This window comes from Glycine max, chromosome 11, assembly GCF_000004515.6.
Source record: "Glycine max cultivar Williams 82 chromosome 11, Glycine_max_v4.0, whole genome shotgun sequence".
Classification (NCBI taxonomy): Eukaryota; Viridiplantae; Streptophyta; class Magnoliopsida; order Fabales; family Fabaceae; genus Glycine; species Glycine max.
In genome coordinates, this window is record NC_038247.2 from 5,364,560 (window position 1) to 5,377,298 (window position 12,739).

The 12,739-nt window shown below is 33.3% G+C and overlaps 2 protein-coding genes across 3 annotated transcripts; one reads left to right on the forward strand and one right to left on the reverse strand.

The window, feature by feature from the left end:
* Window positions 1-1,776: 1,776 nt before the first annotated feature.
* Window positions 1,777-5,035, forward strand: LOC102667724 (peroxidase 72). Its single transcript, XM_006590637.4, has 4 exons — window positions 1,777-2,333; window positions 2,564-2,755; window positions 2,851-3,016; window positions 4,287-5,035. Exons 1-4 carry the CDS (start codon window positions 2,109-2,111, stop codon window positions 4,697-4,699), a joined length of 996 nt encoding a protein of 331 aa, XP_006590700.1. The 5' UTR covers window positions 1,777-2,108; the 3' UTR covers window positions 4,700-5,035.
* Window positions 5,036-5,728: 693 nt separating this feature from the next.
* On the reverse strand, window positions 5,729-9,316 carry LOC100788797 (disease resistance RPP8-like protein 3). Of its 2 annotated transcripts, XR_005887099.1 has the most exons (3): window positions 6,365-9,316; window positions 5,871-6,256; window positions 5,729-5,773 (listed from the first exon to the last, which is right to left on the reverse strand). XR_005887099.1 is itself a non-coding variant. In XM_003537565.5 (2 exons), the coding sequence occupies exons 1-2, from the start codon at window positions 9,096-9,098 to the stop codon at window positions 6,252-6,254; spliced, it is 2,739 nt and encodes a 912-aa protein (XP_003537613.1). In that variant the 5' UTR covers window positions 9,099-9,316; the 3' UTR covers window positions 5,729-6,251. The 2 variants fall into 2 exon arrangements, 1 of the variants encoding a protein (XP_003537613.1); XM_003537565.5 differs by having other exon boundaries at window positions 5,729-6,256.
* Window positions 9,317-12,739: the final 3,423 nt, after the last annotated feature.

The window sequence follows — 12,739 nt, forward strand, 5'->3', positions numbered from 1 at the left end:
TAATTTTTTATACATAAAATGACTTAAATATGCTAAAAAAAAATGAAATGTAACATAAATGAAGGTAGTCCAAAATCAGAAAGAAATTAAGAGTAACTGTTGTTGGACACACATTTTATATTTCCTTTCCTCCTCTATTCGGCTGCTCCAAACTATGAAAAAGTAATGCACTAGGGTTAACTTAATATGGTGGGACTGGAATAACATGTACATGGTCATGGTTATATATATTCGCATTCAGTTTAACTATTGTATAAAAAAAAATATGAAAAAGTAAAGATTATAATGTTTTCGTTTCATTTTCATCTCAATCCGTTCCTTCGACTTTCTTCGATTCTAAACTTATGCGTAAGGTTATACTAACGAAGTATGTGTCTTTTGAATAGAAAATGTTGGATAAAGTCCTGCAGATTGAATGTCTCAAAAGCGAACAAGTGAGATTATGGCTAGCTAGCCTTCATTAAATTTCATTTAAAATATACTTTTCTTGGGAAGATTTTAAAAATATACTTAAACTTGCTAAAGTAATGATAAACTAGTGTATTTTAATCAGCCAAAGTTGCATGGATGATGGGTATAACTTTTTTTTTTTAGATTTACCACAAAGTAAAAAGTTACAAATTATACTCTATCCGTACAAAAAACATTCACATTTAAGGTCCAATTATATGTCAAACATGATTGATACTTATAAAAAAAATAGTTTACTGAGAAACTAGTTGAAAATGGAATTATTGTTTTTCAGACAATAACGTGTCAATGGTATATTATCTCTATTTTAAAAGTCGATTTATAGTGTTGTACAATGATTGATGAAATTAAATAATAATTTTTTTCTTAAATATAGAAGAAGAAAATTAACTGAGACTAAAATACCTTTATTTTTTGGATTATTTTTCTTAATACTTGAACTCCTAACAGGAATTTTTTTATATCTAACTTTATGATTATTTAGACATGATGTTTAGAAGAAGAAAAATGAGAAAGACAAAGTTAAAATGATATAATCAACATTTCTTTGATATTTTAAAATGACAACTAATTCAAGTAAAAATATGGTTTAATCATTTGGTCTCTACTACATTTGCTTCTTTTTTTTTTAAGAAAAAGAGGGTTGAGGCAGAATTTGATGGTTGTTTTAATTCCAACCAGGTTGGCATCAAAACAGTTAGGGCTTTACATTTGTTCAATTTTAATCTCTATATCTAGAAACTCTATATTTTAGTTATTATATAATAATTTTTTAGGTTTTAATATGTATATCTTCATTTTGTGACAATTTTATACTGCCAAAAAATAACAGAAACTAACAAAAAAATAATTAATCACATAGGGACTAAAATGTAAAATTTACATGCACAGGGACTAAAACACAAATGATTAATTAAACCTAAAAATATTTTACTAAAATCACAGTTATTTCACCATGGTGGTAATACTCTATTAGCCTTAATCATGATTTTGTCTAGTGAAAAGCAAAAGATAGTGCTTGAAAAAAAAGGGAAAGGAATTGATACAAATCTTAAAATAAAAAGACCAATATAACTTTCAATGCATGAAAGAATACCGTGACAATGCCAAAGGAACCGGGTCCATAGCTTAAGGGCTTTTTACAAAAATAATACTATTTTGCTATTCACATTACTTTTAAATTTCTATTGATCATGTCATTCACCTTACCTCATGATTCTTGATCTTATCTCTTTTTCTCTCCTTGTTAAAACTATTGAGAAATTTACTTAAAAATATTCTTTCTGCATTAAGTATTTTTGCTTTATACCAAACTAAAAGTATGTTGCTCTCCATTAGACTACGAAGCTATTTTGTTAATACTATAGCTTTGGGTGATTTAACATGACAAGAACCAAGAGCTAACTACTCTTCATCTTTTATACGGATTTGAAAACTAGTTAGTTACCAACTCCACCTTTTTTCCATCCTTCCATTGCGCCTTTTTTCCAACTCGTTCTCTGTCATGCAATAATTTCCTGCCAAGTTCTTCTCTATAAATACCACACCCCATCAAGGTACATATTCAATCCAGCTTCAAAACGCCTCTTCAACAACCCTTGTTTTGTTCTGTGCAAGTGATCTTGAAAGGAACAACAATGGTGAAGTCTATAAACTTTCTCCTGCTTCTGTCTCTACTAGCCTTTGTTCCCTCCTGTCACTGCAAAAAGAAAATAGGAGGTTACCTCTACCCTCAATTTTACGACGGTTCATGCCCCAGAGCTCAAGAGATTGTCCAATCCATCGTTGCCAAGGCTGTGGCAAAAGAACCCCGCATGGCTGCTTCGTTGCTCAGACTACATTTCCATGATTGTTTTGTCAAGGTCTCTATATATAACAGAAAACAAACTATCTTTATGCACCTAGTTGACACCTTTTATTCTCTATCTTTTTTTGTCACATTATATCACTTCTTACACTCCAATAACGGAGAGAATACGCATCTTTTGTGTGCTCATCACTTGTTACCTGTGTCTATGAGCACAAGTGTCCATGAATCATTTTTGTAGAACTTATATGGTTCAAATGCATGACTCGAGGTTTAATGTTTCAGGGCTGTGATGCATCGGTGTTGCTAGATAGCAGTGGAACTATTATCAGTGAGAAGAGGTCAAATCCGAACCGTGATTCAGCTCGAGGATTTGAAGTCATTGATGAAATTAAATCTGCACTAGAGAAGGAATGTCCACATACAGTGTCATGTGCTGACATTTTGGCTCTAGCTGCTAGAGATTCCACTGTTCTTGTAAATATCTTCTTTTTATTTTGCACTCTGGTACCCTTATCTTGATATTTGACTATCAAAACTTAGTGATCAAGCCTTATTTATAATCTCTGCAGACCGGTGGACCAAGCTGGGGAGTACCCTTGGGCAGAAGGGACTCTCTTGGTGCGAGTATTAGTGGCTCCAATAACAACATTCCTGCTCCCAACAACACATTTCAGACCATCTTAACTAAGTTCAAGCTTAAGGGGCTTGACATTGTTGATCTAGTTGCTCTATCTGGTAGACTCCTAGTACTTTATCTGTTTATGGTCTATTACCTTCAAAGTTCAAAGCATGTTGGTTTATGGTTATAGTTTCTTTAGATGACTATTTACAAATTTACTCCTTATTTCTTTACCGTTTTCAAAAATAATTTTATTTTCTAAAATTTATTTATCTCCTCAACATATTTAGACGTGCTTATCTCATGAGCACATTTCTGTTTTGTAAAAGTTGATCCTATAAGAACTTGAACAGAGCATTTGAAGAACAAAAAAAAATTGTTTCTATTTTTTTTAGTTTTTTTAGCACTTGTTTTATATATAATTTTCAAAAATTAATTAAGATGAAAAATTGATGGTTGTTTAGTATAAAATTATTTCAGAAAAGAAACTGAGAAATGAATAAAAAAACCCTAAATCTTACTTGAATTTGATTTTACAAAATTAATTTTGGTTAAAATTGAGTTTAAAGCAAAATAATGTATATTTGAACACTTTACTTCAAAATCAAGTTTATTGTAAAATTAAAAAAATCAAATAAACACAATAATTACATAATTTTTTGTTAGTTAAAGATGCTTTAGGAATAAAATTGGTTTTATTTTGATGTAATCAAACAAATAATTTTTGCAAAACATAGCACTTCAAATGTAAGTGATATTCGCCTAAAAAAATGTAAGCAAAGGAGTCTCAGTGCTCCACCTCCTCCACGTCCACGATCATGCAATGCGTCTCTGAAATAAAATCACTTCACGTTCAAAAAGAAGCAACAAAATGTGGCTTTTGTAGCATTTCTCTATTTTAACGTGATTTTGTTGCTTTGACACAGATCCAAAACGTGTTTCTAAACACGCCGTAAATTTAATTACATCGTCCTTTTTCGAGACTCTTTGCTCTCCAATTATGCAACTCTAAATTTGATTACACCATCCACTTTTATTTTCTTGAGACCAGTATATGTTTGGATGAAAATTTGTAAATTCAATTTTAAATAAACTTGATTTTATAAAATTAATTGTGGTTTGGAGTGAAGTGATATATATTTGAAAATTTGTATCTTAAAATCAGGTTTGTGTTAGCATTGTATGAAAAATTTAACCCAACGCAAAAGTTACTTTTGTTTTTCACTTTCAAACAAATGGGCTTTGGGAGCAAACTTGATTATTTTAAAACTTGAAAATTTGTATCTTAAAATGAGTTTTTGACAAAATAGTACAATCAAACATGCTATTTTGTTGTGAAATCCCATTTGGACTATTTTAACGTGCGTTTGATACTTTCAATTATAGGGAGCCACACTATAGGAAATTCCCGATGCACCAGCTTCAGGCAAAGACTATACAACCAAACAGGAAATGGAAAAGCAGACTTCACTCTTGATCAAGTGTATGCTGCTGAATTGCGCACTAGGTGTCCAAGATCTGGTGGGGACCAGAATCTCTTTGTCCTAGACTTTGTTACCCCAATTAAATTTGACAACTTCTATTACAAGAACTTGTTGGCCAACAAGGGTCTCTTAAGTTCTGACGAAATTCTCTTGACAAAGAATCAAGTATCAGCGGATTTAGTGAAGCAGTATGCAGAAAACAACGATCTTTTCTTTGAACAATTTGCCAAGTCCATGGTTAAGATGGGAAACATTACTCCTTTAACAGGGTCAAGGGGAGAGATCAGAAAGAACTGCAGAGGAATTAACAAGTGATGTAGTGATATCATTGTCATGTGACACGTGTGAAAGTTGCACCTACATTTTACTTTTCTTCCTCTTGTTTACTGCATTAAAAAACAGGAGTGTCAATTGATCAATTCTGTGGTGAGTTGAGGAAGTCATAAGCAGTGTCGTGATGTTCCTTGAATATCCTTTTGATAGCGTTGCTGTGTGTTTAAATTAAATTTATGTGCTTAGATGTTTCAAGGTCAGGCTTGAAATTTGAATTGATAGCTGGAACTTGGAATTTATGTAGGTATTCAAGTTTAAATAAATTTTATATCATTTCTCATGTTGAATAAAATGGAATTCCAATAAATTTTTATTGAACTTCCTTTTCTTTGAGTTATGCTTCATATGCAAAATAAAAAAAATGGTGTGTTATGTTTCCTTTGATTTCACGAAATCAAAATATATTAAAAAATTATCTAATGTCTAGTTATGTACTACCGACTAGTGTCAATGTATAATACTATGAACTAAAAAGAAATCAAAATTAATATAATTTTTAAGATAATTATAACAAAAATAAACAAAATTATCAAACATAATAATAAATTGTGATTAGATGATAATATAAAAATCTTTTATACTATCCACACATAAATTATTTACTCTCAAAATAATTATTCTACAACACTCAAATTTTTAAAAAAACATATATATATTTAGATATATTTTATCTATTGTTGAAATAAATAAATTGCTGTAAACTGTTTTTAAAATTTATTTTCAAATGCAAATTAATTTTTTAAAGTTGATCCTTTGAAATTAAATAATTCTTAATCCTCCTACTATATCTTCTTACAAATCCTCCTAGTAAGTTTTAAATATATTTTGTACTTTTAAGAGAATAAATATTTTTACTTTTAATACTTACCATAAAAGATAGTAGGAGGATAAAGGAGAAGGATTTAGCATTACTCGGCACTACCTTTTTCTTTTCTTTTCTTTTTTTATGAAGAAAAAGAAGTTACCTTGTTTCATGCTTTTTATAGTCTGAGGTAGAACAATGAATGGCGGTGAAAAACAGAATAATGCATTATGCCCGAGGCAGAGTTTCACTCTCTGCATCGCAACAATCGTTCGAGTTAGTAATTAGGCACTCGTTTATGGGCGAGAAGGTTGATGCAAATGCCAAAACGGAATGAGGTACAGAACTTACTTGATTACTGAATTTAAAAAAAATTGAAAAAATCTTGGCCATTTACGTGTAATTGAGATATCCTTTTGTGAGCTAAAGGTTCCTGTTGAATTTGGCATAGCTGTTCAATCACAGATCAGGCAAATCCCAGTACTGCTCACAAATTCCACGTCTTACGGCATTCACAATTATTGGAAGTCATTCCCAAAGGGTGGAAGGGAGTAAGATCTTGCGTGCATGGAAGTGGAAAAACTTATCAATGCTTGACACTTCATCAAGCAGTATGTACATTGTCAACAATAAACTGAAGCAGGTATGCTGTACAATGGAGTGCCAGAACTTGAAAATGCTCCCCATTCCATAGATGAAGGCATGCATCACCCACCAACGTTGTGCCAGAAACTAATCTGCAGTAAGATATGAAATAACGAAAGTAAGTTTTCTAAATTCTTGCCTCTACGTACAATGTACTTCATATCAAATTTTTTATCTGATTGGTGAATAAAGTAGCTTACCAATTGCCAAAATGTCTGTAGTTGATTCAATTACTGGAGTATTTGTAAACTCGAACAAATCTTTAATCCGAAGTTTATGTTCAAATTCTACTGGCATTCCTATAATTTTTAATTTCTTCAGAGAAGTGATAGCTTTCAGTCCTTCTGGGATCTTTTTCAGCTTCTCACAGCGATCAATAACCATGTTCTCAAGCCTTGGCATTGCACTTTCCTCAACTGTCCACTCTTCCAATTCTTTCAAAAGAACAAGTCGCAAAATATGCAGTTGTGGAAACCCTTCAGCATTAAAGTTCAGTTCTGGCCAGTTGTATGCCCCTTTACCCAAAATGAGCATTTTAAGGTTTGGCAATCTCTCCAGTTTGGCAATAGACTCCTTCCGTAGGTGGGAGTTATGCAGAGTTAGTTTTAAGAGGTTTGGAGGGAACTCATGTGGATCAGGTAGCTTCTTGATCTTTCCATTTAAAGAGAGTTTCTGAAGATGAGTGCACTGAGACAGCTGCATAAAGATTGGAAATTCATCCTCTTCTGATTGAAGTGATAGTGACAGTGAATGGAGGTTGTGTAATCCTTGTACAGTAGAAAGTACAGAATTCACCATTTGTCCTGATAATTCACAAATTCCCAATTGCCTGAGGTTGATCATATTCGCTAAACCACCATCTCCTATCCAGTTTCCAGCCTCAATGTGCGGTAGGGTTTGTAGATTGGTTAATGTATCCAACCGTAGATGGCTGCTATCTGGAGAATCAAATGGAGTGTACAGGAGGAGATGTCTCAAGTTCACCATCTTCCAAATTATGTTAGGTATTTTCTTCAAAAAACAACAATACCTTAAATCAAGTGTCTGTAGGTTTTGCAAGTTTCCAATGGAAGGTGGAAGTTCTTCTTCTAGATTAGTTTTTCTCAATCCTAGATACCTCAATTGAATCAAGTTCCCTATTGTGCTTGGCAGGCTAACTACCCGAACACCATCTAATTCTAATACCCTAAGTAGCTTAAATTTCCTGAAGATGAAATTCAATTTCTTTTCTTGCTGTAAATTCAAAGGAAGCCAGAGTTTCCTCACTATATCTGCATTATATTCCCTGTTGAAGAACAGCAGGGAACGTGAATGATCAGAATTGTGTTTTAATGAGTCATACCTGTCATGGCAAAAATGCATGGAATGGCGCCGGGCTTTAGTTGATGGACCTGCCACATCACCTTGATATATTTTGAGAAAATATCCTTCTTTTCCTTTAGAGAGTGAGAGATCTCTAAGAAGATGGTGGATGCGAATTGTTTTGACTCTGCCTAATGAGCTTACTGTTCCCACTTGAATCATGCACCTACCGATCAACTCGTTCAGATATTTCTGAGCAACACCTTCAGCAGTTTCTTCTCCTTCTTGCAGTAGAAATCCCTCTGCCACCCATAGTCTGATCAATTTTTTCGTCTGAATGTTCACACCCTCCGGGAAAAGACCCAAATATAGAAAGCATGACTTCAAATGAGGAGGCAGATCATTGTAGCTGAGGGCCAAAATTCTTGCTATCTTCTCTTGCTCTTCTAGCAAGTGCCAGCTGATATTTTGCAGCACCCGTTTCCATTCCCCACTTGACTTGAGTTTCCTAGACAGCAAACCACCAACCACTACCACAGCCAATGGCAACCCTCCACATTTAACCACAATCTCCTTTGCAAGACTCTCCAACTGGACCAACTCTAACGGGATGCCCTTCGCTCCAGGGAACGCTTTGTTGCAGAGCAATCTGAAACTCTCATCTTCTGTCAATGGCCTCAACTGATGCGGATTGCTACAAGCATCAACATGTAAAGCAACATCCCAATTCCTTGTGGTGAGCAATATCTTACTTCCCATCTTCCCTCTAGGAAATGCTGATTTTAAACCATCCCAAACCTCCATGCCCCAAATGTCATCAAGCACCACCAGGTACCTTTTCTCACTCAACACATTGCGCAGCTTGTTGACCAACTCTTCCTCCGGTATTCTTCTCTCCATTCCATCTCTGGTGAGAGCATCCACATCCTTGAGAATCCCTTGCAACACATCCCTCCTCCTATACTCCTTAGAGACATAAACCCACGCTTTGCACTCAAAATGGTTAGTGATTCTGGCATGATTGTAGAGCTTCTTAGCCAAAGTGGTTTTCCCCAAACCACCCATACCAACAATAGAAACCACATGAGGCGTTGGCTCCACTGCAAGCAACTGGGTAAAAAGCAACCCCATGTCATCTTCAAGCTCAATAACATACTCTTCTTCAGAATAAGGAGAAGGCTGTCTCCAGTGCCTCAACCTTTCGTTGCTGTTGTTGCCATCATCACGGGTCATTACGACGACGCCGTATGTCTCGCGCCTGTCGGATATGCTCTTGATCTTGGAGAGGATCTTGTCGATCCTGGTCCTGACCTTGTAGAGATGAAAGGGTCTGAAGACCTTGTCTAAGCTTCCCTGCATGGTGGTCTTGTACACGTAGGTTTCTATGAGTTCCTCTGCTTCGAAAGCCACGTCTCGGATTTCCGACACCCACATGCGAACGCGGTCGTTGCCTTCTTGTTTTGCATCTGCGTCCCTCAGAAAGCTCTGCATCCACCCCAATTCGTTCTTCAAATTCTCCACTTGCTCTCTTACCCCTGCCAGCTGTGAAACAGACACCGCCGCCACTGCTGCTTGTTCCACCAGCAGCCCCGTCAGCTTGGTAACGACCGTTGACACAGCAACCTCGGCCATCCTATGTTGTCTTCTTCTCTTCTCTGCTTCTCCCAACAAGACTAGAGACTAGATCCTCTGCAAATGGGGGGGTTTCTGTTCCACTTTTTCGTGTGTGGTGATGAGAAGCTTCCTTCAATCAACCGCGACTTTTCTCCACAAATAGTACTACAGTACAACTGCCGATTGACCATTTATTCATTTAACCGTTCTCAAGCGAAGAAAGGATTTAAAATATTTCTCTATATTTTTTTAAGTTACAAAATTTTGCGTATCCAATTTTTTATTTAATGATTTTGATTTATATCTTGCCAACTCCCCTTATTTTGTTTTTTATTTTATTTTTTAAAAATAATAGTAGCAAATGAATTATGCACGACCAAAAGACTCTAGTTCAATTATTTAAGCAGTATTATTCAGTTGTTATAAACTCATATCTCATTTTGATTCTTATACATAAAAAGAAACGAATTATGGTTTATCAATTGTTACTTAGACAACAGTTGTAGTCAAATTTTATATAGGTGCAGGTTAAAATGAAGAAAAACTTATTCTTTTAAATAATGATATTATTAAGTTTGAAGTATGTTTTAAATTCTTATAAAATAAATAAGTTTTGTTTTATTTTATAAAAAATATTTTTAAAATGACTTTTATTTTTTTCACTAAGTTATTAATATAAAATATTCACTGACTTTTACTAGTTTCTTTTAGAGAAATAGAAATTAATTGACCACTTTTTGATAAGATTTTTTTCTAATAACATTTTTTTTATTCATAATGATTGACTTATTTATTTTATACAAAGTCATGTAATTATTACTGATCATGACCCACTAATGTTTGTGATAATGTATCATCATGTGTCATTTTTTTAAAAAAAAATCTAATCACTTAAAATAAATGTTATTTATTTATTTTAAAATAAATTTTAGTAACAAAATATAGTTAATTAAAATATTGACGGATGAAAATAAAATAAAATTTAAAAATGCAGGCATTAAAACTAAAATTCACTCATTTTGTAGAGATTAAAAATGGTACTTTCAAATTTTAGAGGAATAAAAAAAATACAATAAAATGATTCGTTAGATTGAGTTAAAGAATTAAAAGTGTAATTAAGCTTTAAAAAACTTATTCGTTAAAATTGATGATAGTAAGTACTACTCTAAATTAAATTAGTGTTTTTTTTCTGGACGGAGTAAATACATTTTTTATATATAAAACTATCACGGGACCCGTGCGGCCGTGCCTGCGCACGGGTGATTCTACTGCGCGTATTTCACCAAATATTTTGATAGTTTAATAATTAATTTTAGCAAACATTGGTAAATTATGATACTAATTTAATTATTACAAAGCATAATGTCGTGGAGGAATAATAGTTACAGATTGTGTTAAATTGAATATAATACAGACCATAATTTATAGTTCCTAAATAGGAGATAATTAAAATGACATGATTAGATTAGAAAAAACTATCATCAGTTTGACTGTTAGTGGATGTAGATGCAGTTTGGGTTCTTGGATGATATTTAATTTGACCCCATTTTTGATGATATAGTTTAGCCAATCTGTTAGAAAAAAAATCAATATTGTGAGTATAATATATAAATTATATAATTGATATTATTGAATAAAATGTTATTTAACGTATATACCTATATCATAAAGTAACAAATTCAGAGATATTTGGATTGAACACAGTTATCGTCACTTGTGGGAAAGGTTGAATTGCAGTGTTGCCTGAAAAATGTGGGTGACTAAATTGTAACTAAACAAAAGTAATAAATATATTATATAGTTCATATATTAAAGGCCACCTACTGCATAGATTAGTTTCTATCCAATTCTGAATAAATTATAGTCTATTTGGTAGAATCCTCTTGCTTAATTTCTACTCATATGAGGGTGGACTATGCAAGTCCTAAATCCAAATGTTGGTGTAGTTGAATCAATGATATTTGACTTTGCTATTTTTCCCATACCAAACGAATCTAACAAATTAATGTCAGAAGAAGAAAAGGCAATTTCAGAAATGCTTATACTTAATGATAAGTATAATTGTCATGAAGTTAAGATGCTAGTTAGGTTCTATTCATTCCAATAACAGAGAATGAATAGTAGATAACCAAATGGATGAATTAGTGTATCACCTCTCCAGCACGAGTCCAACAAAAAAAGGCTTCCACGTGTCTCTTGTCAGCCAAAGACCCATCAATTAGCTATCCAACCAAACTAACAAAATTAAATAGATGCAGCTCTGGCACCAAAAAAAACAAGATTTAACTTTAGTGCACATAAGCCAATCATTCTAGCACCTCGGATCACTGTTACAGCAATAGAAAACCATGCACAGCATATCGCACTTACAACAATCAATCTTCCCGTCATTAAGAGTACTACCTCATATATACACTCCAAAATACCAAAGAATCAACCCCCTGACTCATGGATGATAAGATGGAACTATGTTAAAATAGTAACTGCTAGGAAAGGCAGTTAAAAACCTTGGAATGGTTTGAAAATTTTCGAACTATGGATAAGGAATAAAATAAAGGAAATGGTGACAATTTAATATGATAAGCATGTGAGTTAGTAACTTTGCGACAGATAGAGACTATGTTATCACTAGTGGATAAATTGGTTTATAACTTTGAACCTTATTGTAAATAAAACCTTGTGTATCATATTTCCTCATTGATGGCTGAACAATAGAGCAAGGCATGGGAAAGATTAATCGTATAAGCCAGGCTAGAGATTGAATCTTATGATTTTGAAGGATGTTGCATTCAAGTTGTGTTGGTTATAATTCTGCACATTAAACCAAATAATGTAAGTGTCAAATCTGTGCAGAAGAATAGTTAGTCCATGCAAACATTGGTAGCAGAGAAAAATACTGCACCATTCACAACAGTTCAGAGATCACTTGCTAGTGATATTGCTGACATAGTGGTTGCGTTCAGGACCCAGCTCCAGATCGAGGTACATAGTTTGCTAATTTAATGTCTATAGAATTAAATATATTTGTTAGTCCTTAAAAAATCACTAGCCATAGATTTTTATTCTAACTGAATGACAGATCATAGGCTTTTAGTCCCTAAAAAATAGTCATCTTTTGTTCCTTCAAAAATAATTTTGTTTCCTTTTGGTTCATCATTTATGAAAATGTGTTAAATGTAGTGTTTGTGTTTCAAAATAATTTTTCTTCTATCCATAAAGGAGAGACATGATACACACTTCTGGTTCAACATTAATTTTTAAGAAGGCTAGATGATACCATTTTTCCTCTGAAGTGATATTTGATTGTTTTCATTTGAGGTCCTCGCTTTGTTAACACGTTTTTCACACAAAAGTAATTTACGCTTTAAGCAAGCATCTGCTGCATTTTGTAAGCTGCCTTGCTGTTTTTCCATTCCTGTATAAAAATATCACATTATACTTAGCAATAGCATAAATTATAGAAAAATTCCCATTAGCAATAAACTTATGACTATTAAATCAAACATAGACAATGTTCATAATGAAACACATGTTTAGGAGATTTCAAACCTTGATGTGGAATCCAAAATTCATTTGCCTTGCTTTTGATTTAATGTTAGTGAATGTAGACAGGTACAAATTAGTAGTTTTTCTTACATTTCCCCTATGTTAAATTAATC

Bases quoted from the DNA above. Each gene is read 5' to 3' on its own strand.
- LOC100788797 (XM_003537565.5), bottom strand. From the start codon at position 9,098: ATGGCCGAGGTTGCTGTGTCAACGGTCGTTACCAAGCTGACGGGGCTG.
- LOC102667724 (XM_006590637.4), top strand. From the start codon at position 2,109: ATGGTGAAGTCTATAAACTTTCTCCTGCTTCTGTCTCTACTAGCCTTT. The intron at 2,334-2,563 runs GTCTCTATATAT...TTAATGTTTCAG, and splicing joins TCCATGATTGTTTTGTCAAG to GGCTGTGATGCATCGGTGTT. The intron at 2,756-2,850 runs GTAAATATCTTC...TAATCTCTGCAG, and splicing joins CTAGAGATTCCACTGTTCTT to ACCGGTGGACCAAGCTGGGG.